Here is a 27,094-nt window from a genome sequence, read left to right as displayed (position 1 = left end):
TGGGGTCACGGGCTGGGCACAGGCAGACCTGCAGGGTCAAACTGAGTCCAGGACACTCAGACAAACCCCTGCACAAAGTCACTCTCCACCACCGAGGGTGTGCTTCAACAAAAGATTTAAATAAACTGGGCCATCAATCCCAAGATAGAATTCGCACTTCCAGAAAACTCAGCGAAGTCACTCGCAGCCCTTTTCAAAGAAGAAGTCGGGCCAAAGTCAAGTCACAGGTCTAATTCACTCTCCTTTCAGCCTTGGTACTAAGCCCCAACGTTCCTTGCATCCACAGCAACTTAAGTCCTAGTTTATTACTCCTCAGCTTCCAATCCGGCACAGGCATCGTCCTGTCCTGAAGGCCCTTTAGTCAATCTTAAGTCCAAGATTACTTGGAGTTAATTCTTCACCTTACTCAGGCTTCCTGAGCCACCTATGGGGTATCTGTCCTGTTCTCCTTTCCCCTCTAACCCTGGGACAGTCACAGCTACCTCCTCCTTGCCTGGTCTCTGTAGGAGTCCCAGCCTACATCCTAACCAGGAGGATTTAGACATTTTGTATACCATCCATCCATGTATAGATCACAACCGTTTACAAAGTGACTTTCATAGTTCTAACTCAAACAAATGATTGATACAGAGGTGGTATGCATTGTCAAGCATCAAGTGAAATTTCCCAGCATATTTTAAGTTGATCTAGTGCATAAGGCTAAGGGTATAGGTAACTGACATTAAATAAGTAATACCCCCTTTCCAAAAATCCTGCCCTAGGGGGCTGAACCACTTCCTGTGTGAAGGCTGCCAGGAACCCCCTCCAATCCACAATTAGCCTTTAGTTACTGGAACCTGCCAAGCTCTCCTCTAGGATTTCCCATAGGGGGGGAAATCATATCAAGTACGGAGATGTGCATTCGTTTCTTCTAAAATCCTAGCAAACAAAAAAAGTCAAATCTTACAAAATAAAAATGCAAAACAGACCCGAGTGTCTCCTTCACTATCTGTTCAATCCACTACAAGCAAAATATCTACAGCTGCATTCTCAGCTGCTTCCACTGATTTTTGGCTAATTTTCCATTGTCTCCTTCCACATAAAGAGTTGAAAAAGGTTTCCAAGTAGCCCAATGCTGCCACTGACCCTCCTGACCTGCCTCTCCTCCCCCTCCCCAGTGGCAGTGCTTGATCTTGTGCTGAGCCATGTACATAATTTCTGTACACAGGGCCAGGGCAACAAGAACACTTCGACTCAGCAAAAGATTTTAAAATATAATTTATTCAGCTGTTCAAAAGAGAGTCCAAGACAAGTGTTCCTGGGAGATGCGATATAAATGCCCTCTATCTGTAATAACTAGCATCTCAATGAATATATGACATAAATACCAAGGTTAGTGGTTAGGACACACTTTAAGTTCCTTTGTCATGGCTCATCATCGAAGATTGATTGATGTGACACCTGTCCATAAAAGGTGTCCCATAGAGGGAAATGAAGAATATGTCTGATTAAGACAACCAAAAATACCCAGATGCCTCTGCTGTACTGTGGCTTGTCAGAGGTGAATGAACTCTGAGTGCCTTTCTAAGCATGACTTGCAGAATATCCCTGAGATCGACCTACTGGCAGGCTCTATAATTACAGGCCAGAAAGGCATCAATGACAATATCTGCACCACAATACAGGGAAACTTGTTTTGCAGGAACCAGGCTGCAGACTTTTGTCTTGCAGATGCCTATCTCAACGGACAGGAACCAGGTAAAAAGAAGATGCCTTTGAGGTTACAGCTTTAAATTAAATCCTGGTGCCAACCTACGGAATTCAAGCCTAGCTTCTATTCAAGATTAAGACTGCTATCTGTTTACACAACAAAGAAGAACACAAGGATACTAGAAAGAACACAGTGCATCAAAGCCAGGGTGATAAAGGAACTTTTATCATGGAAGGGTGGTTTCAGGGGAGACTAGTAAAGAATGATTTTTACAACTGAATGGAGGATGTCCTCACAAGCATTTCCTATACATGATAGATTGTCATGACAACAGCATAATGTATCTTTGTAAAGAAGTCTTTGGGCAGTCACATCATTCATTCTGGAAACTTCGGTTGTGCTGTATTTTGATTATATAAGTCAGGGCATGTCATATATTCATTGAGATGCTAGTTATTACAGATAGAGGGCATATCGCATCTCACAGGAACACTTGTCTTTTAAGAAGCCAAATAAATTGAATTTGAAAATCTCTTGCTGAGTAAAAAGTGTTCTTGTTGCCCTGGCTTTGAGTCCAGAAATTATACAGCCACAAGACTTGCCCATGCAGCGGCGGCAAACATCAGATCAGGCCATTAGGCAAAACTTGTCCTTCGCCTAGCTTGCCAAGGTTTGAGGGCAGCAAAGTCATGCCAGTGTGAGGTCTCGAGGGGCACTACCAGTGCTAACCCTGCGCTGGAGCCGCTGCCACCAGGAAAGTTTGAAGTCAGGGTGGGGGTGGAGATGAATGACCAAAGGTTTGCCTAGGGCACTTGCAATGGCCCTGTAGATGAAGCACTGGTGCCCTGCTCTTTGCCAGGAGAGGAAGCAAGCATCTAACAAAGATTGGGAGGGCAGGGCCATTTATTAGGAGGCTCTGAAAATGCTAGGGGTAGGCTTTTGCCTCAGGTAGAGGATAAGACTATCTATGGCTTTTTTGGGGCATGTGTGTAACTACAGGGAGGCACCCTGCCCCCATGGGAGAGGGGAATACCTCTGCCCAGGGCAGCACCTCTAAAGGCAGCCACATATATACACACACACACACATGTGAACCATCACACAGATTTGGTACTTTTCATAGAGAGAGTTAAGTAATGCAGGTAAAATGCTTTGAAAACAGGCTCCACACCAACCAGCATGGAGCACCAGACAGGTGTCTCTTCCAGGACATCCACAATATATTTATGCACATGGCTTTTTTGGCTATTTGGAAAAATTAGGGCTGGTTGGTGATAGAGACTGGTGTCAAGTGAAGAGTATGGAAGACAAGCATTACACCAAGCTTTCCATAACCCAGCAGCCAGCTAAGGGTGACCACAGGATCCTTCTAAAGTGAAACACCATCTTAAAAAATAAAACTCCTTGTGCAGGGGCATGGCACCCTAGTGCTTAGTTATAATTCACAGAAAAGTTAGCCAATGCAATAACTTGCCTAGCCTGTGCTATACAAATCCACAGTGAGTTTTTGCATGGCAGGAACATATTTGCCAAATCAGACTTTTTTTTTTTGACTGCATCTGAATTTTTCCAGATCTTAGTTTCATGTGAACCTAGCACATTGGCCTAAGTGACAGGTTCTGTAAGGCCTGTGGTTCCAAGCTCTCCATAACATCCCAACCTGATTTAGATCCTGTGCTCGTGTGTGTTCATTATGGAGACCTTAGCCAGTTGAGTTTTAAGTTCTGTCCAAGCACTAGGTTGAGAACCAGTCAGTCAAGGCTGGGAATGATCCATTAGGAACAGATATTACTTCTGCTTGTGTTTTATGTTGCTCAAAGTCTGAGCTCTGGAAGCTCTCATGACAATTACCTACAGCAAGGGGCTCACAATCTAAGTTTAAACCCCTGGCAATGGAGGGTGATGCAATTTGTCCAAATTCACAAGTAGCTGCACTGGGATTTGAACCCTGGCTCTCAGCCTGCTGCTCTAACCCCTAGGCAGGCTGCTCCTCCATTCATAAGCCTGACCTACAGCCCTTGTAGGCCAACATGAGAAACGTTCTTGGCTACTAGCAAGTATTGCATTCATGTTAAAGTATCATTTAATAAATACAGTTTGTCTTAAGGTTGAACTGTCACACAAATCACAATGGCACAAGCTGTCAAACCCAGTGACAAGCTGAGCTCAGGAGCCACCCTGCAATCCAGATGGACCTAGCACACTCGGCAGGCATCAGTACGATTCTTTGCCTGCTCAGTTTACAGGTTTTGATTTCTGAAGAGACATAAATGCTGTTGTATGTTGAGATTTCCAGGAAATTAGAAGCCTGGTGTTCTGACCTATTGGATTTTTTCACAAAACCCTGTATTGTTCTAATGGTTGATGGGCATTGATATAGAAGCTTGGGGCAGCAGGAGGGACTGCCCTCAGAAGTAGTCTACCCTGTGACTGTAGGCCATTTCTCCAGAAAGGGACTCTGGCTAGCACTGTAGATTACTTCTAATCTTTCACAGTTTAGTCAGCCAAGGGATGGCCCCAGTCAACACTGAAATTCCCTAATAATCAACTGAGATCACAGAATGTATGGCACAGCACTATGTGCACGGCAGAAACCAAAGCAAAGTATTCAATACTGTTAAAAAAAAACCAAACAAACCCACACCCTACAACAATGCTATGTTAGACAAATTTATTTAAACATATTAAAATGTAAGGTACATTAAATATTGTAGAAAAATTTATAGAACAAGGTAAATAGTCCAGAATACAGAGCAACAACATTTATATGGCACATTAAATATTGTTGGTTCTTGAATTTAAAATTTAGTTTTTGCAGATTGTTTTAAGCCAGTGGGTAGCCAGCTGTATAGAAGATAGCAGTGGATACTCTACAGGAGGTACAGATGTAGACAAAAAGAGGGAGGCTACGTTTATGCACATCCTAATGAGGACAACTCAGAAAAAAAAAGTTACTTGTGAGGCTTGTAAAATAAAGCTGGAACATATCCTAAGCTTGCGATCACATTAAGGCCATTACCATGTATCAAAGTTGAAAAAAATGGGGGAATTTTTTTTTATGATAGAATTTGGCTTTTGAGGTCATTGTGCGAATTAGGGTTGCTATCTTCACCCAAGTCAGCCTGATCCAATCCTGGCCTCATACTTGCGAGTAAGCATAGTCCTGCTTTCTCGAAGGGAAATCTAAACCAACTTCACCCATGAAATGGTGCTAAGCCAGGACCAGGTCAACCTGTTAGGTTAAAATGGGTGAGGTACCAACCCCAAGAAGCATGGATTAAGCCTCATCCCAGCATGGCCCTGCCACATTAAGGAGTGCTTTGTAAAAAGGCAACACCTGCCATTGATGAATTCACAACAGCATTGTGGCTGAAGGCACTTTGCTAAAATACTTTTGCCAGGTGCATTTGGGGTAGTTATGCTAACATATGGTACACTATCAGAGTAAATATGGACAGACATGCACACCCTATGAAGCAACAAATTTACTAACAAAGCTGCACTCATACTGCAAAAGTGATTCTGTGCTCTCCCCCAGCTACATCGTACAGAAAGTCCCAGTGAAATCAGGAAGCCCACTGAATGGATATTAGACAATCCTATCTTTAAATGCTGGCTCCTGAAGCCATCATCCTGAGGTCTGCAAGCTATGGGGAAAAAAACCCAGAGGAGATTGCTAAAGTAATCTCAGCTGCTGGAACCCTCCACAACCAAAAAAAAGTTCCATTAGTGCAGGCAGGTAACCCCTTTAAGAGCCACCAGATCTACGCTAGTTAAGGGTCTTCCCATTCACACTTCGGCTTTTCTTCATCCTGATTTTTTTGCTTCTCCTTCCTTCCTCTTTTGGATTTTCTTTGGGAGGTCAGCAGATGCTTTGTTTTCAATGGTCGGATCCACCACAACATTCTCCACTTTCTAATGAGTTGTGAAAGATTTCAGAACAAGTCAAGATTTCAGAAGTGCTACAGACAACGCTGGCTTCATGGTGAACAATTTCTACAGCATAGACTATAGGGCAGGACACTGGACATTTTAAGATTGCTAAAATTTGATGCATTCTGATTTTTGGGGGTAGTTTAAAATTTCATAATAGTCCTCAAAGTATCTATGGCTATAAAAGCAAAATAAATCCTAAAGTTAAACATTTTAGCAAGATAATATGAAAAGTCAAATTCTGTGACCCATCCAGTACCAATGCTGTCTTTAGAAGCATGTAAGAGGGATAATTGGTACCATAATTTCTTAGTGCTGGAAAATTACTCTGAAACAAAGCCCAAACGAGTAGTAAATAAATGGAATAAGTCAGCTTGACAGAAGTTTTATTGCTCTCCATGTCAATTAGTTAATTCCCTTCCTCTCTCCTTTCCGAGAAAGGACTTAAATTATCCTTTGGTCACTACTTCTGGAAAACACATTCTTTCCCATAGATGTTCATTTCCAGATGCCATGGGGAAAAAAAAGTTACTTACATTATGTAATGACCATGCCAAACTTAAAAATAAAGTACAGCTTTGACATTATAAACACTAGATATACCAGGTAGTACGAGGCAGTGTTAAATGTTTATCTACCTGATAATATCTGGGTCGAGTCTACCGTACAACAGATTGCTTCATATCAAACACATTTGTATGATACTCACTTGTAATGCAAAATTGTAAACCGTGTCTGACCATGTCTATCCTATGAAGCAAGTATATTGATCTACTTTGCTGCTGCTTGCTAGCAGCACACATGTGCCTCAGGGCATCAGACTATCTACACAAGATCAGAGCTCTTGGGCAATGGAACCATCAATATTGCAGCATACCACCAGTTCTTTCACAGATAAAAGCAGCCTGCATTTCATATGTCTGCATATGGCATGCTGCCACTAGCTTAGAAGACTACCAAAGCCATGAGGAATTACAGGTCTGTGGCTCTGAGATGCCAGTGATGTACTAAGCATGCAGCCTGGTTTTCTGCTCACATTCTGCGGGCACTTTGTACACTTCCATTTCACCATCTCTCCACGGTGCGTTAAGTTTTGTTGCATAAGAGGAGGTGCCATGCATTGCCTCTGCACCAGCTGACTACTTATTCCATATCCAGAGTGTGCCATTTGTTTGGATTATGACAACTGGCAACCCTGGGGAGAGATCCTTTATTGAAGATTTTGTACTAATGGGGGGTATTAGCGTGGTACAGAAATGTTCTGGCACATAACAGAAATTGCTATTGTAAGTAACTAGAGGATAGACACCTAAAATAAGCCAGCAGGTCAGTCTCATGCAAGAAAAGAGGACCTTGCATGGCCTGACATACATGGCTCCTCCAGAAGGGTAATATAATAACCCCCACACCTACCTTCTTCCTCCCACGCTTGGGCTTCTCAACTTGATTAGCCCCTTCTATTGTATCCAGGGGCATTGGATCCTGAACCACCGTCTCCTTTTTCTTCCTGCCTCCTTTTTTGGCCTTTACCACGTCAGCTGTTGCACTCACTTCAAGGATTCCATTTTCCTTGGTGATGAAGGGGTGGGAAAAGGTTTATGAGCTGTGGATAGCAACATCTCCCATATGGCTTATGATCAAAGTCAATTCTGACTAAGTTTCTAGTTCTACTACATCTGTAGGTCATTCCTTTCACATTAGACCATCCTCAAGTTCTGGCAATTGTTTTTCTGCCTTACCTGCCACACTCCTATGCTCATTCTTCAAACACAGCATATTTACATTAAAGTTCCAGCTGTAGGCAGGCCACAGCACAGCACCTCAATTGAAAACCAATTAATTATCGTGTCACATTGCAAACACCTATACAATATCCAAGTCCTCCTCGCCACTCTCCCATTACCTTTTGTAGAGATGTGAATCGGAATCAGTTCGGATTCTCATGTGGGGTTTTCCCCCCCCCCCCCCCCCCAATCGGGCCCGATCGTGGTTTTGTTTATTGGCTGCGCCCGAGCCAACAAACAAAACCCCCACCTCGACCCTTTAAAAATACCTTAGCTTCCCCCACCCCTCAAAAACTTTACAGGTACCTGGTGGTCCAGTGGGGGTCCCTGGAGCGATCTCCCACTCCCGGGCCGTCAGCTGCCACTAATCAAAATGGCGCCAATGGCCCTTTGCCCTTACCATGTGACAGGGTATCCGTGCCATTGGCCGGCCCCTGTCACATGGTAGGAGCACTGGATGGCCGGCGCCATCTTGTGCTCCTACCATGTGACGGGCTGACCAATGGCACCGGTAGCCCCTGTGACACAGTAAGGGCAAAGGCTATTGGCGCCATTTTGAATACTGGCAGCCGATGGCCCGAGTGCAGGAGATCACTCCCAGACACCTGCTGGACCACCAGGGGCTTTTGGCAAGTCTTGGGGGACCCTCCTGACCACCACAAGACTTGCAAAAAGTCCAGCGGGTGTCCGGGAGCGACCTCCTGCACTCGGACAGTCGGCTGCCAGTATTCAAAATAGCACCAATAGCCTTTGCCCTTACTATGTCACAGGGGCTACCAGTGCCATTGGTCAGCCCCTGTCACGGATACCCTGTCACATGGTAAGAGCAAAGGGCCAGCGGCGCCATTTTGATTAGTGGCAGATCGCTCCAGGGACCCCCACTGGACCACCAGGTACCTGTAAAGTTTGGGGGGGGGGTGGGGGAAGCTAAGGTACTAGTTTTAAAGGGTCGGGGTGGGTTTAGGGGTTATTTTTGGGTGCCATTTTTCCCGCCCTCCCCCAAAACAGTAAGAGAACCCCCACGATCAATATCGTGGGGGTTTTCCTATCGTTTTGGGGAGCCCCCGATTTCTGATTATTTTGAAAATATCGTCCAATATTTTCAATTGTCCGAAGCCAGATTCACATCCCTAACGTTTTGTGCTCTGCACCATTTTGAACTTTAGTGACTGGCTACACACTACACCAAGCAGGGGTCACCCTGTGCCACACCAGTTTCAAGAACAAGCAGGCTGATCATATGGAGCACAATAATGCAAGAAGATGCAAATCAGCATCCTAACAAAAAAAAAACATAGGTGAACAAACAAACAAGTCTGCCTTCACTTACACGACAATCGTTGCTGTATCTTTTATGACAACTGCTTTCCAACCCAACCTACCTTCTTATTTGCAAGTTTGGGCTTCTGCTCTGGGAGATCATCCCTGACTGCAGGCTCAGTAGTCACAGAAGACAGAATGGTGGCTGTGGGAAGGTCACTCATGGCCGTCCCATTCTTCTTCTTTCTGCCTCTCTTTGGCTTGATTTCCTCAAGCACTCCATGCTCTTCAGTCCTCTCTTCCTCCTTTAAAAAGATAGCAGGGACACGAGAAAATATTGGATTCACATCAGGTCAACCTTTTACGCTAATAAAGTTCCACACCCAACACATACAACCTACTTTTGGGACATGCATGACTGGTTCTGAAAGAGAAGCATCCCCATAGTCCTCCTTCCCTCAAATGTTCCCAAACTTTGGTGTGAATAAGACAAACTAAAAAAAGTGATCTTAAGCCTCTTCTTTTGCAAAAGGCAGCAAAGGAGGGAACATCTGGAAGAGATTAATCTTACTTTATACTTAAAAAAGCCTACCTAGGATGATTCTGGAGCAGTTTAACTAAAGGACATGATGTCCTATATATTTTTAATCAAGATAAGAGCGCTCTCTCCTAGCTATACCTTTGTTAACTCTTCTTTCCCCCCTCCCCAGTGTTAAGTGTCATGGCTGAAGCTTTTTTTTTGTCAAGCCATTTCATTTGGAGGCTCAGAGCAAGATGTGCCCCATTTTCACTTCAGTTTGCACGACTACCTCCTAGGAGCTCCTACAATATCTTGAATCCTAAAACACTTACCAGCTGTTCCAAACATGTTCAAGTATCAATAAGTTTGGCATTCAGGATACACCTCTAATCTATGGCTCATTCCCAGAGATGTTACTGGACCCAGAAGGTGGTTTGACCACAGATTCAGGGTGGTTGATGCACACCACATCTCATAATTGGGAGCCAAAGCGGGAACTAACCTGGTTTTCCACTTTCTGCTCTAACCAAAGCTAGCACTTTTTTATAAGGAGAAAAACAAACACCACACTCTGCTACTGCTTGTGCGCTTCTGGTCAGAATTCTGAAAGAATTAGAGTTTAGTAAATAAACTGAAGTCACATGGGGAACAGAATGCAAGTCTCACCCTTATGAACAAGTTGGATTGATCACTGTGTAGAAAAGGAGAGAAATGCAATACAAATTGGGGCAGGCTAGACATTCTCAGGGGAGAGAGAGAGATAGGTTGGAATATTTTTGTGCTAAGAACTTGCTTTGTGAAAAAGGAAGTTTCCTCCAAGGAAACAGACTACTCCTGCTCCTTGAGCAACCATGAAGGAGTACTCAGGTGTAGCTATACACCATGTGTTAACATCCTTCTGGAAGACTAAGTGATTGGAATTTCAAATGCTTATAAAACTTTTCTGTATCTAGTGATGGATCCAACCAGTAAACTCAAAACTATACTAAAGGTCTGCTTGAAATAAGTTAAAAAAAAAAAACCAAACAAAAAACCAGATACACATAGTAAGAAAAGAGAGTTCACATGGCATGTGTGGCATTTTAGTTTCTGAAGACCAGGTACAACCAGAATATTCCAACCAAACACTGCTGACCTGAAAGCCAGGCATCTTAGAATGCTTCGTGCAGCTCTTTAGCACCAGAGGCCAACACTACTCCCAGGTAGTTTCATCTCAGACATCTACCAAGATCCAATTTGCAGTAAGTCAGCATAGAGTTTGGAAAGATGTTTCCTCTAAGGGCAAAACATTTCACTGCTGTACACCCAGGAAGAACAGTCTAGACTGCATGTGGGCAAGTAGTACCTAATCCAAAAGTCACATTCAGGGCTTCTCACCACATCTCTCCCTTTACTTGTTCTTTACTAAGAGTTCTAACCTTCACAAGTGCTGTTAAGGGAACTCATTCCCCTTCTCTAGCTATAATCCATGGCCAGTCCAAAAAAAAAAAAAAAAAAGTACACAGTGTGAAATCCTAACACTTCTCAATAATAAATGCATGACAAACAAGCTAGAAAGTGCATGTTTGTCTTGAATGGATTATAAACTCAGAGCAGCATTTGTGTATCTGTACAGAGCTATGGAGATTTAGTAATGCATAATGAATGGACCAGCAGGGCTTAGTATAGGGTACTCAACAAATCAAGTGACAGTAACATATCTAATCCAATTCTTGCCAAATCCATATAAGCTGAGTTACATTGGCTACATCTGGAAGGTGGCATGGGGAAACATTCTGATTCTACTAAAAGCTTAAGGATGTAGACTACTTACTGGTCCTGCTTATACATTTATAAGTACTCCATTAAGGCACTTGGACTCTTGTGGTTTGTTAGTAGGTAACTATTGTTAAAAGATTAGAAACAAATATCCATCATTACAAGAGAGAGTGTTGTGCCAGTGCTGAAGGCAGCATGTCGTTAAGATAATGACCTACCTTCGGCAGCAAGATCAGTCAACCAGCTATAAATATAAACTCAGCCATTGAATGATCCTTGCCATGTCTACCCTGGTGTGAAAGCTCATCCCTGTAAAAAAAAAAAACTAGCAAGCCCTATGCTTTTAAAACCCAAATCAAGAGAGTGTGGGCCCATTTCATAGAAGCACTTAAAATATCTTACTTACAATGGACTTCTCTATCGTTCAAGATGCATTGCTTCCCACCCACAGGAGCACTGTGCTGCCCATTCAGACTCTCAGGCAGAGGTAGGTCCCCAGAGTCACAGCCAAGGCACCAGAACAGCTAAGCAAGTACTTGACCCCATCCTCAGATAGTGGCTCATTAATGGCCGACGACTTAGGTCCAGTGGTCAACCTAAAGCAAGCAAGAGCGATGCTATGGAGATTAGTTTTTAGCAAGACCTGGGGAAGCCCAGCATTTTGAAGACTGGAAGGGGGCCCACTTCAGAAATAGCAGGTTGTGTTTTCTATTGCACTTGTCCGTCTCTGGAGAGGAGCATGAGAGTCACAGATTCTGCCTCTGCACAGAACTGGCTGGGAAGTTACTGCCCTGCAAGAGCCTGCGGGTTACCCCATGCACCGCAGAATAAGATGACCCGGCTAACTTTTCCCTCTGCTGGAGACACCGTGGGCTCCTGGATTACCTGAATCAGTTTCTTTCTTCCCTTTGCCTTGCCTTCAGCAGGTCTCATGGCAGACACTGAAAAAAATAAAAAAAAAAGAAGTCATTAGTAACCCAAGTGCAGCAAGTGGCGGTGAAAGCTTTGACCCCGTGTTCCGCTGCGGCCCTGCCAGATAACCCAGAGGCAGCACCCAGGATTTGCACCCATCCCAAAGATGGGGGGACCCGGTGGGAAAGAGGCAAATGCAGGTCGCACCAGACCACGTACCACCTCCGCCTTCACTCGCAGGCAGCGCTCACTTATTCCTTTATAGGTGACAGCAGCTCAAAGGAGGAAAAAAATGCAAAACTTGGTGGCTCTTGCGAAGGCCGGAGCTCCCCACGGGCTTGGAATCTGGCGTCTGAGGTCGCCCAGTGGCAGCAGCCTCGCTGCCCGCGCGTTCGTGGGGTGGGGGGAGAGCGCTTCCTCCGAGCCCCTGCCGGAGGTCTCCTAGAGCGACCCCCGCCCTCCCAGCCAGAAAGGGGGGGGATCCAAGAGCTCGAGCGTTCGTGGGGTGGGGGGAGAGCGCTTCCTCCGAGCCCCTGCCGGAGGTCTCCTAGAGCGACCCCCGCCCTCCCAGCCAGAAAGGGGGGGGATCCAAGAGCTCGAGCGTTCGTGGGGTGGGGGGAGAGCGCTTCCTCCGAGCCCCTGCCGGAGGTCTCCTAGAGCGACCCCCGCCCTCCCAGCCAGAAAGGGGGGGGGGGGGGAGATCCAAGAGCTCGAGCGTTGGTGGGGTGGGGGGGGGAGATCCAAGAGCTCGAGCGTTGGTGGGGTGGGGGGAGAGCACTTCCTCCGAGCCTCTGCCGGAGGTCTCCTAGAGCGACCCCCGCCCTCCCAGCCAGAAAGGGGGGGGGAGATCCAAGAGCTCGAGCGTTCGTGGGGTGGGGGGAGAGCGCTTCCTCCGAGCCCCTGCCGGAGGTCTCCTAGAGCGACCCCCGCCCTCCCAGCCAGAAAGGGGAGAGGATCCAAGAGCTCGAGCGTTCGTGGGGTGGGGGGAGAGCACTTCCTCCGAGCCCCTGCCGGAGGTCTCCTAGAGCGACCCCCGCCCTCCCAGCCAGAAAGGGGAGGGGGGGATCCAAGAGCTCGAGCGTTCGTGGGGTGGGGGGAGAGCGCTTCCTCCGAGCCCCTGCCGGAGGTCTCCTAGAGCGACCCCCGCCCTCCCAGCCAGAAAGGGGGGGGGATCCAAGAGCTCGAGCTTTCGTGGGGGGGGGGGAGAGCACTTCCTCCGAGCCCCTGCCGGAGGTCTCCTAGAGCGACCCCCGCCCTCCCAGCCAGAAAGGGGGGGGATCCAAGAGCTCAAGCGTTTGTGGGGTGGGGGGAGAGCGCTTCCTCCGAGCCCCTGCCGGAGGTCTCCTAGAGCGACCCCCGCCCTCCCAGCCAGAAAGGGGGGGGGGGATCCAAGAGCTCGAGCGTTCGTGGGGTGGGGGGAGAGCACTTCCTCCGAGCCCCTGCCGGAGGTCTCCTAGAGCGACCCCCGCCCTCCCAGCCAGAAAGGGGGGGGGGATCCAAGAGCTCGAGCGTTCGTGGGGTGGGGGGAGAGCACTTCCTCCGAGCCCCTGCCGGAGGTCTCCTAGAGCGACCCCCGCCCTCCCAGCCAGAAAGGGGGGGGGGAGATCCAAGAGCTCGAGCGTTCGTGGGGTGGGGGGGAGAGCGCTTCCTCCGAGCCCCTGCCGGAGGTCTCCTAGAGCGACCCCCGCCCTCCCAGCCAGAAAGGGGAGAGGATCCAAGAGCTCGAGCGTTCGTGGGGTGGGGGGAGGGCGCTTCCTCCGAGCCCCTGCCGGAGGTCTCCTAGAGCGACCCCCGCCCTCCCAGCCAGAAAGGGGAGAGGATCCAAGAGCTCGAGCGTTCGTGGGGTGGGGGGAGAGCGCTTCCTCCGAGCCCCTGCCGGAGGTCTCCTAGAGCGACCCCCGCCCTCCCAGCCAGAAAGGGGGGGGGATCCAAGAGCTCGAGCGTTCGTGGGGTGGGGGGAGAGCGCTTCCTCCGAGCCCCTGCCGGAGGTCTCCTAGAGCGACCCCCGCCCTCCCAGCCAGAAAGGGGGGGGATCCAAGAGCTCGAGCTTTCGTGAGGTGGGGGGAGAGCGCTTCCTCCGAGCCCCTGCCGGAGGTCTCCTAGAGCGACCCCCGCCCTCCCAGCCAGAAAGGGGAGAGGATCCAAGAGCTCGAGCGTTCGTGGGGTGGGGGGAGAGCGCTTCCTCCGAGCCCCTGTCGGAGGTCTCCTAGAGCGACCCCCGCCCTCCCAGCCAGAAAGGGGAGAGGATCCAAGAGCTCGAGCGTTCGTGGGGTGGGGGGAGAGCGCTTCCTCCGAGCCCCTGCCGGAGGTCTCCTAGAGCGACCCCCGCCCTCCCAGCCAGAAAGGGGGGAGGATCCAAGAGCTCGAGCGTTCGTGGGGTGGGGGGAGAGCGCTTCCTCCGAGCCCCTGCCGGAGGTCTCCTAGAGCGACCCCCGCCCTCCCAGCCAGAAAGGGGGGGGGATCCAAGAGCTCGAGCGTTCGTGGGGTGGGGGGAGAGCACTTCCTCCGAGCCCCTGCCGGAGGTCTCCTAGAGCGACCCCCGCCCTCCCAGCCAGAAAGGGGGGGGGGGGGATCCAAGAGCTCGAGCGTTCGTGGGGTGGGGGGAGAGCGCTTCCTCCGAGCCCCTGCCGGAGGTCTCCTAGAGCGACCCCCGCCCTCCCAGCCAGAAAGGGGGGGGGGGGGATCCAAGAGCTCGAGCGTTCGTGGGGTGGGGGGAGAGCACTTCCTCCGAGCCCCTGCCGGAGGGCTCCCAGCCAGAAAGCCGAGGCCGGGAGCAGCCGAGGGACGAGAGAGCGCCCGGACTGTTTCGTGCTGGAATTCTTATTTCGTTTCCATACAAACCGGAAGTTGGCTCCGCGGGGCCCAGCCCGGCCCCGTCCCGGGAGTCCTCCACCGGCTCCGGCACCGCGCACACCACGTAGGTCTCCCTCCTGTTCCCCGCGCTGCGGTCCCGCGGGAGGACGTCGTACGTCCGCCTCCTCAGCGCCTCCGCCTGCTCCTCCTCGGGGTCGCTGGACCCTGGAGGCGGAGGGGCCTCGTCCCCCGGGGGGCTCGGCGCGGCCCTGCTCGGAGGGGCTTTCTTCTTCCTGGGAGGCATCGCTGCGACCTCTCCCCCTCCCCACCTGCAGCCGATTTATAGAGGCCGCCTCCGCTCCCTCCCTCCCTCCCACAATAGAGCCGGCCCGAGAATGGGGCGGGGCCCCTGGGTCCTGGGCCCTGGGCCCTGCCGGCGCCAAGTTTAAAAAGCCCCCGTGACCCCTGCGTTCATTCAGAATCGCCTGTCCTGAGCATGGTCAGCTCCGCCTCCTCCTAGGACCCAGTGCTTCTCCGGATCTGTCCCACGGGGTCACTCGGTGCCATTGGCTTCTTTCTTACTTACGGGAAGGGCAAGCTGACTCCTCTCGGCGGTGTCAATGCAAACAGCACTATTAGTGGCAGTGGGCGAAAGATGACAAACCCCATGGTCCTGCACCCCCAGGGGCGTCGTTTGCCCGCGCATCCCGGCCCGGATTCAGCCGGGTCTGGAACGTGCACGACTACAGCTGCCACGTGACGAACTCACAGTCTGCAGCCCAGTAACCCCAGCAAGGCACCAAGTAACTCCTTGCAAGGCAAATAAACCAAAACCGACACAAAAAGCATACGGTGCAGCGACTTGTGCGTTCTTTAATCCAAGCTACAATTTTCTTTCGGCAAACTATGCTGTGTTATCCTTTCAAAGAGACCAAAATATAAAAGGTAACCATAATTATAAAGTATTTATGGGGGGAAACAGATGCTTTCCGAGCTGCTAAATGAGCAGACTCCTGGAGGGAGACTCTAGGCCAGTCCTGGCTTTCTGACAAGCCTTCCTCCTCCCTTATTTATTTTATTTCTATACCGGCGTTCTGATATCACGGCTGTTAATAAAGAATAGGATATAAAAGAAAAGTTCTAACATACTTTTATCTAACTGTATCTATAGTGCTGGTTTCCAAATGGACAAAGCAGGGACTACAAATCCCACAGTGCACTGGGGCAGAGGTCCTAGAACCAGGGCTGGCCAAAAGTTAGGACTCCCAGCAGCTCTGTGCTCCTGAGGTGTTTATATGTTTGGCTCCCAAATTAACAGCTCCAACAGTGAAGTTGAACACGATTACAGTCAAAAAGGACAAACAAAATTACAAAATTAAAAATGTATATATTTGGTTTTAGAGCTGAAGATATATAAATGCTACAGTGCTGATGAAACATTCATTTTTCTGGTTTTCTGTAGAAATACTGAGTGAATGTCCAGCTTTTTGGAAGGAGGATTTGAACACTCCTGGTTTTTCCTTGCTGCTTTCGTTTGACATCAGGGCTGCAGGTGCCCTAATGCATCAAGAGCCATCACCAAGCCAGGGCTGACCTGGAGACTCCTTTCAGGAACTAAGTTCCTTGTCAGCTCTTTGCTTTATGCCTTTTTAATAATTACTGCCTGTAATGAGGTGCATAATCTCACCACTGAAACAGATCAGGCCCAGACAAAGGTTACACCAGCTCGTTTCATCTGTGTTACCAGGGTCAGTCCAAACAGGCTGATCCTGCCCTGGTTTTGCCCCAGTGCATGTATGGACTTGTAGTTCCAATGCTTCTAAGACCAAACCAGAACTGGATCAGCCTGTCAGGGCTTCCAGCAATAAGGAATGAAAAGTGTATAACCAGTGTTGGTGTGTTTGAAAGCCAAGGAAGGTTAGCAGGGCCCACTCCCATTCCTGTTTGGGCAAATGGTTTTGAGTCACATCATGCTGCTGCTTAGTACACAAGTGGTTAGTGCAGTTAGTGTAGCTGGGTTTAAAAAAGGATTGGATAAGTTCTTGGAGGAGAAGTCCATTACCTGCTATTAATTAAGTTGACTTAGAAAATAGCCCCTGCTATTACTAGCAACAGTAACATGGAATAGACTTAGTGTTTGGGTAATTGCCAGGTTCTTGTGGCCTGGATTGGCCACTGTTGGAAACAGGATGCTGGGCTTGATGGACCCTTGGTCTGACCCAGTATGGCATGTTCTTATGTTCTTAAGTGGGCCTTCTAATCTGGGCATGGTCAACTCAGATGCAGAATGGTCTACTGCTTGCACCCTTCCAAAATTGTTACATTTGGATGCATGCTGTCCATTGCTCACTTTTGTTAACAGCAAAGCATGCAATTTGCATGCCTTTGAAAATAGGGCCTTCTGAGTTGTTGATCAGCCAATTCTACTCTCTGGTGTAGTGTCCACTACTTGAAATGACATTAACACTGGACATATATGCGTTTTGTTAAATCTTTTGCTATGAAAACAGACAAGATGATTAAATTGGGACTTAAGAATCTCATATGTACATAAATAGAATGCTCCCAGCCACTATATATCCATCATCAATTAAACATTGGTTTCCTTCCCCAGGACCACAATCAAAACTATCTGCACCAGCTCCCTCTGGATTTCTTTTTACCAGCGTTGTTGAATTTTGCATGAACTCTGGTGAACAAAGAGTTGGTGCTGAGCGGCTGATGCCTGAAATTCCCCTGCTGGAATCAACAATTCTGAATTCCTTTCATCCTGAGAGCTGCAATAAGGGGCAAAGATGGTGAAGGGAGATGGTTCTGTTCTGCATCTGCACGGGCGGTTCTGCTTGGGACCCACTCAAGAGCCTGTAAGTTCACAAGCTGGATACGCTTATCCACAGAGCACTAGAAAAAAACAGTTCATATCTCTCGCCCCACCAGTTTCCCCCACCCTGCCTCGCTCACCACCAGCCACCCCCTCCCCCTCCCCTGCCACTGTACAAAGTTTATTAAACTCTTAATATATTCTGTAAAAAGTTATGCTAATATGCATGTTATATTATTATACTATCCTGTAAAAGTTATATGTACTTAGTTACTCAGTTAAGCTGTTACAATGTATCATGTCATTATATGGCTACCCTTAGACATCTTGTTAAATGTAAACCGATGTGATATGTCAAATCGAATGTCGGTAATGAAAAATAAATAAATAAATATAGTTTAACATCTGGAGAATTGCTTCCTCATTTTTTAAATATTTTCTTTTATGCTTATTTTATAAGCATGTATCGCCCAATTAAATCCAATAAAATTACACTTAGTACTGGATAAAGCTATTGTAACCCTATTATGAGCCATGACTGCAGATAACCAGAGTTCTGGTTGCCGTATTGGGCCTGGAGTTGGAATCTTAGTGGCCAGTGATACAGGGATGTAATAAGAATTTTGTGAATGGGGAAAAAATTGCGTACGGCTGTGCTTACTGACCTGCGGTGTTTTCTATGGGAATGCATGCTAATGGCATGCAAAGGAGGCAATTACTTAATCATGGGCAATGCAGGCAGTCGTGCTAATGCTAGTGCGGTTTTTTACCGCCACGGTCAGGACACGAATTACGTGACAGCACCGACTCGGGGGGCCATTTTATTCCATTGCTTGCATTGGTGTGGTGTGGTTGTGTGTCCGTGCAGCTCCGGTGTGATTTTTGATGGAGATTTCTGATTGTGTCCAACTGTTCATGATGATGCTGTGGTATATCCTGCGGGTTCGCCAAAGGATGACAGCGGCAGAAGGATTGGCAGGTGACATGTGGTGTGAATTATCACCCATGAAAATATTTGCCATTTTGTCTGCAGCACAGAGTTATCTGAAATATTAAAAATACATTCCAGAGTCATACTTTCACTGAATGGGGAGAACCGTTCGCTCACTGGCTTTTATGCATGGATTATCAGCGCGGCTTTTCGGAACAGGTGCAGCCGCTTATTACATAGGGGCCTTTCCCACGCTTATGTACCCGCATTTCTTCATGGGGGGCGCGGATTTCTGCACGCAAGTCATTTGCATCATCTTTTGTTACATCCCGCGGAGGCGCCGGCTTCAGCCACGCGCGGTGATCAAAACCCGCACTCATAACTAGCGCCTGTTTTGCTACGGCTCTTATTACATCGGTCCCTTAGAAATGTATATCTGTCAGATCATGGAGTCAAGCATTCATGTCCACCTTAAAGAAAACAAAAACCACAGTACTTGTCAATTTAAGCACAAATGAAAGCAAAATGAGCCCACCCTTACAACATAATCCACCCAATAGCAAAACCACAAAGCAATAAAAATATGCATAAGATAGATTTGTCCAAATGTCCATAAATGTTTCTGCTCCTGCCAAGGCCAGGTTTAATGCTGAAGAAGGCCAATCATGTTCCAACTTGATCGGACTGGGATGGCTGGCCACTTCCAAAGTTTGAAGTCTGAGTAAACAATTAAAAACTAATACTTTCCTAAGCTGGGCAACTTCTAAACTCAATGCAATTACTTAACTCTGTCTTGCTGACTACAAAGATCACTGAGCTCGGTGCATCCTGTTAGTTTGCAGTTCTCTGCCATTGCCTGCCTGTAGTGTACAAAGTGACCTTTCCAAGATGCCCGTGGGAATCGTCTTCTAATTAGCGGAAGATGCTTTTTAAATTGATTTGGATTGTTATGAAAGTGATTTTTTTTTTTTTTTTATTTACTTGGAAAGCAATTTTTTTTTTTTTTTTTTTATAAATATTCTCTGCTTGAGATAGTAACACAAAGCAAGGAAACGCAATCAAACGCTGTAGCCTGGAGCGGACGATAACGGGGAAGCCAAAGCTGTAGTAAGACGCCTTCAATCACCGCCAGCAGCAGCCCTCCCTCATTTTCCCTCTTTCTCCTTCTCTTACGTCTCTTTCTTTCCCTCTGTTTTTTTTGTTGTTGCAGTGTTTCAGGCTCTGTAGCGCCGTCCAGCAAGATCACAAGGGCTGGGGCGACCCAGAGGATGAGGGGTTTTGCTTTTGACCTCTGGAGGGAAAGAGTCCGACTTCTTAGTAAAGGACTTTATTTGATTAATTTTCAGGTCCTGTCCTGGACAGCCCCTCCCTCTCCTCCCACCCCCAGTCAGACCTTCAGGGTAAATGAATGTGGACATTAACGTGGTTCTTAGGACATATGTGAACCTCCTAAAAATCTGAGCAACTGGGGGGGGCCTGTCCGAGACTGGATCTGAGAGCCACTGCTCTATTTCACAATCCTGCGACACCATTTGGAAGAACTGGGACCAGCCTCCCGTATCGGTTTGATGAAACCCAGGAATGGCAGCGCCGTGGGACGCGGCACCTGCTCAATCCGCCCGCAGCTCGCCCAGCCCGACTGCAGGTTTCACAAGACAAAATCCTTACCACATGACCTTCTCTTTTATCCTGCCTAAAAATGTTTGGCGGGGTAGATCATTTCATTTCATTATTCTTACTAATAATAATAAATAATCCCATTTCAGCCTGCTCTTCCCCTGATTGCACACTCAGCCTCCTACCATTACCCTTTGCAGGCCCATCATCTGCAGATGACATCCCATTCTGATTTATCCAGTTTATCCCATTTTTGTCTTATTTATCTACTGAAATGTTCTAACCTGTGGGGAGGAAGTGAATGCCCAAAAAAAAAAACAACCCCACCTCATTTTATAGTAACATAGTAATCACGGCAGGAAAGGAACAAATGGTCCATCCAGTCTACCCAGCAAGTTTCTGTTAAGGGAAGTAACTGCCGCTCCATGCAGGTTACCCCCATGTTTCTGTTAAGGGCAGTAACTGCCGCTCCGTGCAGGTTACCCCCATGTTTCTGTTAAGGGCAGTAACTGCCGCTCCGTGCAGGTTACCCCCATGTTTCTGTTAAGGGTAGTAACTGCCGCTCCGTGCAGGTTACCCCCATCTTTCTGTTAAGGGTAGTAACTGCCGCTCCGTGCAGGTTACCCCCATCTTTCTGTTAAGGGTAGTAACTGCCGCTCCATGCAGGTTACCCTCATGTTTCTGTTAAGGGTAGTAACTGCCGCTCCGTGCAGGTTACCCCCATGTGTCTGTTAAGGGTAGTAACTGCCGCTCCATGCAGGTTACCCTCATGTTTCTGTTAAGGGTAGTAACTGCCGCTCTGTGCAGGTTACCCCCATGTTTCTGTTAAGGGCAGTAACTGCCGCTCCGTGCAGGTTACCCCCATCTTTCTGTTAAGGGCAGTAACTGCCGCTCTGTGCAGGTTACCCCCATGTTTCTGTTAAGGGTAGTAACTGCTGCTCCATGCAGGTTACCCCCATGTTAGTATTAAGGGCAGTAACTGCTGCTCCGTGCAGGTTACCCCCATCTTTCTGTTAAGGGCAGTAACTGCCGCTCTGTGCAGGTTACCCCCATGTTTCTGTTAAGGGTAGTTACTGCCGCTCCGTGCAGGTTACCCCCATGTTTTTGTTAAGGGCAGTAACTGCCGCTCTGTGCAGGTTACCCCCATGTTTCTGTTAAGGGTAGTAACTGCTGCTCCATGCAGGTTACCCCCATGTTAGTATTAAGGGCAGTAACTGCTGCTCCGTGCAGGTTACCCCCATCTTTCTGTTAAGGGCAGTAACTGCCGCTCTGTGCAGGTTACCCTCATGTTTCTGTTAAGGGTAGTTACTGCCGCTCCGTGCAGGTTACCCCCATGTTTCTGTTAAGGGTAGTAACTGCTGCTCCATGCAGGTTACCCCCATGTGTCTGTTAAGGGTAGTAACTGCCGCTCCATGCAGGTTACCCTCATGTTTCTGTTAAGGGTAGTAACTGCCGCTCTGTGCAGGTTACCCCCATGTTTCTGTTAAGGGTAGTAACTGCTGCTCCGTGCAGGTTACCCCCATCTTTCTGTTAAGGGCAGTAACTGCCGCTCTGTGCAGGTTACCCCCATGTTTCTGTTAAGGGTAGTAACTGCTGCTCCATGCAGGTTACCCCCATGTTAGTATTAAGGGCAGTAACTGCTGCTCCGTGCAGGTTACCCCCATCTTTCTGTTAAGGGCAGTAACTGCCGCTCTGTGCAGGTTACCCCCATGTTTCTGTTAAGGGTAGTTACTGCCGCTCCGTGCAGGTTACCCCCATGTTTTTGTTAAGGGCAGTAACTGCCGCTCCATGCAGGTTACCCCCATGTTTCTGTTAAGGGCAGTAACTGACACTCCGTGCAGGTTACCCAATTTTTCTGTTAAGGGTGGTAACTTCCACTCTGTGCAGTTATCCCCAAGCCTTATTATAACCCATACAAATTTACTTCTAGCACTATTTTTACTGGTTGATGAGCCTTCTTGATAATTCAGACAATACCGCTTAATTTGCTTTGCTTATGGGCAAACAGCTACAGTATAGCCTCATCCAGTCCTTTCATGCAGTGCCTCTTCTTTTTGGCTTAACCAACATTTTGCAAAATGTTACAGCTGTGATCTTAACACCCCTGACAAATGCTCCATCACCCTCGTCAACTTCACGTAAGTGATTTCTCAGGTAGATGAAGCTTTCAGCAGTCTGATAGAGGTTTGTGGAAGTCTTCTGTCTCCCTGCACAAAGAAGGTGACAGGGACTTTCTGCAGAAAAGCTTGGAGAGATCTCGGGATGAAGGGAGAGGGTGAACAAGGATTTGGGAGGTGGAGGACCTTGGCATGGACACGCTCACTGATGTCAGTGGGATGCCCTGCGACATCCACTTGTGTCATGTGCAAGTGGTACAGAGGAGAATGTGTGACCGGGAGGGACAACTGCTCTTCATGTATTGTCTCTGACCCAAATTTCTTTGCCTTCATACATTTTGCCGTATTCATATTTCTTCATATGCAAGATGATTTTTGAGAGTGGCTGTTTGTAAAAACAAAATCTGTGTGTAAGTATATATGTATATATATTTTATATATATATATATACATATATATTTATATATATAATGTATGTATGTATGTATGTATATATATATAATGTATATATATATACATAGCATATATGCTACAAAGTGGCCATGATTTAAAACTAAAATGCAGACCAGTTGACCAACTTTAAAAAAAAAAATGTAATTACTACAGATTTTTCAGCAGGAGAACCTAGGCTAACACTCATGCACTCTAGCAGCCCATGACCTTGACTTCTCTAGCTGTCAGTTGACAGTCAATACACTCCATGCACTGGGGGAAGAGGTCCGTAGGCATGCCATTATTCAACTGCTGTTAAAACTATGGGTTTGCTTCACTGCATATCCAATGTACACGTGTTTGCATTTCATTTGCGTGCTGAGATGAGGATTTATATAAGACTGGGTGCAATTTGCATCTGAAGAGATATCCTGAAAACCTTATCTGTCAGTGTTTCCCCCTGGTTTGCAGAAATCAGGGGTAACCTGCAATGTGGAGAGCTAATGCTTTGGTTTGGCATAGTTTTCAAACAGCTTTCAACTATACAGAAGAATTCCATCCAATACAGAATTTTATCCTGATGAGATATCGAATGTTATTTAAAAAATGAAATATCTGAAATATTGAACATTTACTGTAGTGATGATAAATGGACGTCTTTATTTTTATTGCATTCTTTAGACACAAATGGCAGCGTTGCCTAAATATTGCACAAGTTCCCAGCAATGATTGTTTGTCATTTCCAATAGCAAAACAAAAGGATTTGAGTTAAAAAAAAAGAAAAAGCAAGTCAACTTAGCAAGCTGAAAATATACAAAGCTGAGTGCCATAAAGAAAAGTTGTCTGAGTTTGTCCCACAGAGAGCCTGGCACTCTTCTCAGGAGCCTTTATCACTGCATGTGCCTTGTGCTGTGAAAATCCACTGTTTTGAGGCTAGACAGAAGGCCTTTTCTGTGGCCCTGTATCAAGGAACTCATTGATGATTATATAAGGTTTAGGAAACTCTAAGGCTTGGCTTTGTCTTTAGTGGTCTGGGGATTTAAAAAAAATGTTTGATGGTCTACTGCTGTGATGGTTTTGTTTTTTATATATATTATTTTATTGCTATGGTATTAAGAGGATTGTTCTGTTGTATTTAACTAATTGTTGTTCATTGCCTAGAGTCTTTTAATTGTATAAGCCGATAAAGAAATTTAAGTAAGTGAATGAATGAAATAAAAAGTCAGAAAAGTTGAATTGTTCCCAGTGGGTGTGTAGCATCATGCACTCTTAAAAGGATAAGAAAAATTTTAAAATTAAACATTATCTTTTCTGTAATTTTGGGGTTGGAAGTAACAAAGATAGCTCTTGTTTGTTTTAACTTTCTTGCTACATATCCAAATGGACAAAAACAGTTCCACTATTTTATTCATTTCGCATCTAGAAAAGCAGAAGAACTCAATATGAAATAATTAGCTTTATATTCAGTCCTTTAAAGGTTTAAAAAAAAAAAGTAAAAAAGTCAGATTGGAAGCAACCTGCATAACTGAATACAAAAATATCCCTGTAGATTTATTTCCCTATCATTCTCACTCCTGTAGGGACGAGAAGCTCCTCTCCCATCCTCAGAAGGTGGAACAGTTCCAAAACAGTGGTGGACTGAAAAAAAATCAGACTTTTCAACCTTTTCCCCCACTCATATTTCTTCTGGATGTATTGTATATGTTGTTGGTGTTTTCTTTCTGGCTGGGAGGTTCTGGTTAACAGCTCCCGTTGAAAGCTGTGATGTGAAATTGTATAAACATGACAGTGAAAGATGTAGGTCAAGACTGCACATGCACAATAAGTTATCGGAGCAGCACACTTTATCCACAGAATCTGGCCCTGCCTCTGCGAGCTGCACTTAAAGCACGAACACTACAATGAACAGACCCACAGTGTGATAAATGCAGCATTGTGCCAAATGGAGTTAAGAAACGGTGATAGCCAGGGGTAGGCAAGCTCCAGTCCTCATGGACCCCAAGCCGCTGGCGATTTGAGGATATCCCTAATGAATATGCATGAGATCAATATGCACGCAACATTGCTTTATGCACATTCATTAGGGATATCTGAAAACCTGAAGTGGATTGGTTTCCTCATGAACCGGAGGTTGCCTACCCCTGTCTGGTAAGGATATTCATGGGTTTCCCGCTGCCCCCTATGGATAAGTTTATGCAGCGTTTGCTGCTATGTAAGACCTATCCTTGTCCCATAAATACGTTTTATATATATATATATATATATATATATATATATATAGTGCCATATTCCAGGGGTGCGCCCCCAGCTAGCGGGGTTTTCAGGATAGCCCTAATGAATATGCATGAGATTTATTAGCATGTGTGTGTGTGTGTGCAGATATAAGCCAGAGAATATTTTGACCTGGACACATGGAGGACTTTGTAATTTGTAGGGTTTCCTGGAGGATAGGGAGACCCCTCTGTAGCTTGTCTGCCGATTCGTGTTCTTAAAAGAGGAGATTCGCCATGAATGTCACCACAGCCCAGCGAAAGGCGCAATAATCATTTACAAGATCCCTGCAAAACTTTCTTTTCAGCGGGAGGGTTTCTCTCGTTTTGTGGCTGAAAGCATTTTTTTTTTTATTTTTGTTGGGGGCAGTGGAAAGAGTGAGGATCTGTCTCGTTTTCCTTCTTCCCTTCTGTTGCAATGATAAGAGCCACGTTCCCTGCATGGGATTTGAAGGAAATAAATCCATGAACTCGACGGTGGATCAAAGAAGTGGTTTCCGTAGCAACAGCAGCCACGTGACAACCTGGGGTGGGGGTGGGGATCATTCCTAGCGCCTCCTGAGCCCGAGCACCACGGGGTGCAGAGGGAGAACCGCAGGGGCCCGGTATCCTCACGTGCGGTTCTGCCCCCCTCCTGCACTCGGGCAGCATTTTATGCCGGACAGTGACTCCTGCCTGGGCTCTAGGGTCACCCAGGAAGGTCATGTGCAATGCATTGTGCAGCCCTAGCTCAGGGCCAGGCTCCCTCTGGATGCTTTGCTGAGCCTGAATACTGGGGCAGCCCCGAAGGCTGCACGTGGGAGAGTCCCTCACCCCTCCCCCAGCTTCTGCAGAAAAACAAAAAATACTTTTAGGGAGATAAGCGGAGGAGGGAGAGGAGGCTGCTGCTGAAAAAAAAAAAACCAACCCAAAACAACCCACAGTGAAATATAAATGCAGGGAAGAAAGCAAAAAATAAAGCGGAATTCCAACTTTGGAAAACTTTCCTATCCCTCCAGCAGCAAACGGTGGGCCCTGAAGATGAGCCGGCGCCAGAGCTCCCCCAGAAAGGAAGAGGAGTGAGCAGAATGATAAAAGAATGGCCTTTGATCTCCCAGTCCTCTTAGATCCTCCTTAATCCCTCTACCAACCACCAAGAAGAGCTAAAAAAAAAAAAAAGACAAAGACAAAAGCCCCGATTTTGTCAGGAGCTATGTAAGACAAGTGTTGGACGTCAGGATGTGAAAAATGAACAAGATGAATGCAGTGGATGTGTTAATCGGAAAGTCGCCTTGGTGTGTGTGAGCTGTCCTGCTGCACAAAAGCTGCAGCATTGCTGGCTGATTTATTTTAGATTCGGGGCCCAGAGTAAATTGGAAATCATGAATCATTTTTGACACAGGCAGCCCAAGATAGATTACCTGTGTTAAGGACTCCTTTCTTCTCCTTTTCTGTGTTTTTTTGGAATCGTAAGAAAATTAATTTCCATGACAAGCGAGTGAGTTGAGACGCCGCTGAATTCAGAATGGGGGTCTCCCAGTAAGGGCTCTGCGTCTCCGAGAGTGTTTATCAGTCCCTGCAGGCTCCAGTGACAGCTGAAATCCACTCACTGGGCTCATGCATTGCAAAAAAATATGTGCCCTACATTTCTTCCTTGGCCGCCTGGCGTTAAACGGAGCTTAGGAGCTGCTGAAATCCCCAGCAGTTGGAGAGAATCTGTACGCAGTCAGGTTTGCACCTCAGAGAAGGATGACTCCATGCTTCCTGGGACAAGGTAAGCCAGCGCTGGCTTTGTCCTGTTGTATGCATGGAGACAGGCTCGGATTTAGGCATAGGTAACATGGATAAGCTCTCTAGGGTGCCAAATTCTGAATACCTGCAAGGTGCAGAAACCTCTCTCAGGGCCGTCAAGTGAGGTCGCTTCAGAGTGGTGTCACCTTGGCACTCTGGCAGCCCCTCCGTCTCCTTTCTTATCTACAAGCACCAAAATCTTACATTTGACCCGCACGGAGATGTAGTTCAGAATTCCCTAAGAAGAGCAAACTCGCATTTAGTTTTACCCCTTTGCATGGCATGGAAGACTGGTTCACCCTCTCCTTGTTGACCAGAGGTCACCTGCTAACATTACCTTGGAGGGAATGGATATTGCGATGTAAACGTGGTGTGGAATCGTCCCCTCTAGGACCTTTGCTGGAAGGCCTTCTCAACTTGCTAACACAAAGGGAAAAGAAGATGCTCTTGTTTGCTAAATAATTTCTGTTTTATAGGGATGTGCAT

The 27,094-nt window shown here is 47.0% G+C and overlaps 1 protein-coding gene across 1 annotated transcript; it reads right to left on the bottom strand.

Moving 5' to 3' along the window:
- Positions 1-4,336: 4,336 nt before the first annotated feature.
- LOC115073475 lies at positions 4,337-14,981 on the bottom strand. The gene is made up of 5 exons (XM_029571912.1): positions 14,699-14,981; positions 11,831-11,886; positions 8,790-8,972; positions 7,037-7,192; positions 4,337-5,605 (listed from the first exon to the last, which is right to left on the bottom strand). Exons 1-5 carry the CDS (start codon positions 14,952-14,954, stop codon positions 5,498-5,500), a joined length of 759 nt encoding a protein of 252 aa, XP_029427772.1. The 5' UTR covers positions 14,955-14,981; the 3' UTR covers positions 4,337-5,497.
- Between the last annotated feature and the right edge of the window lie 12,113 nt (positions 14,982-27,094).

Source organism: Rhinatrema bivittatum, chromosome 11 (assembly GCF_901001135.1).
Source record: "Rhinatrema bivittatum chromosome 11, aRhiBiv1.1, whole genome shotgun sequence".
NCBI lineage: Eukaryota > Metazoa > Chordata > Amphibia > Gymnophiona > Rhinatrematidae > Rhinatrema > Rhinatrema bivittatum.
The sequence above is the reverse complement of the archived record's forward strand: the minus strand, read 5'-3'. Positions and strand labels throughout refer to the sequence as shown.

Bases quoted from the DNA above. Each gene is read 5' to 3' on its own strand.
- LOC115073475 (XM_029571912.1), bottom strand. From the start codon at position 14,954: ATGCCTCCCAGGAAGAAGAAAGCCCCTCCGAGCAGGGCCGCGCCGAGC. The intron at 8,973-11,830 runs GTAATCCAGGAG...ATCTTTTTAAAG, and splicing joins GAAGAAAGAAACTGATTCAG to GAGGAAGAGAGGACTGAAGA. The intron at 5,606-7,036 runs GTAGGTGTGGGG...ACAACTCATTAG, and splicing joins CCAAGCGTGGGAGGAAGAAG to AAAGTGGAGAATGTTGTGGT.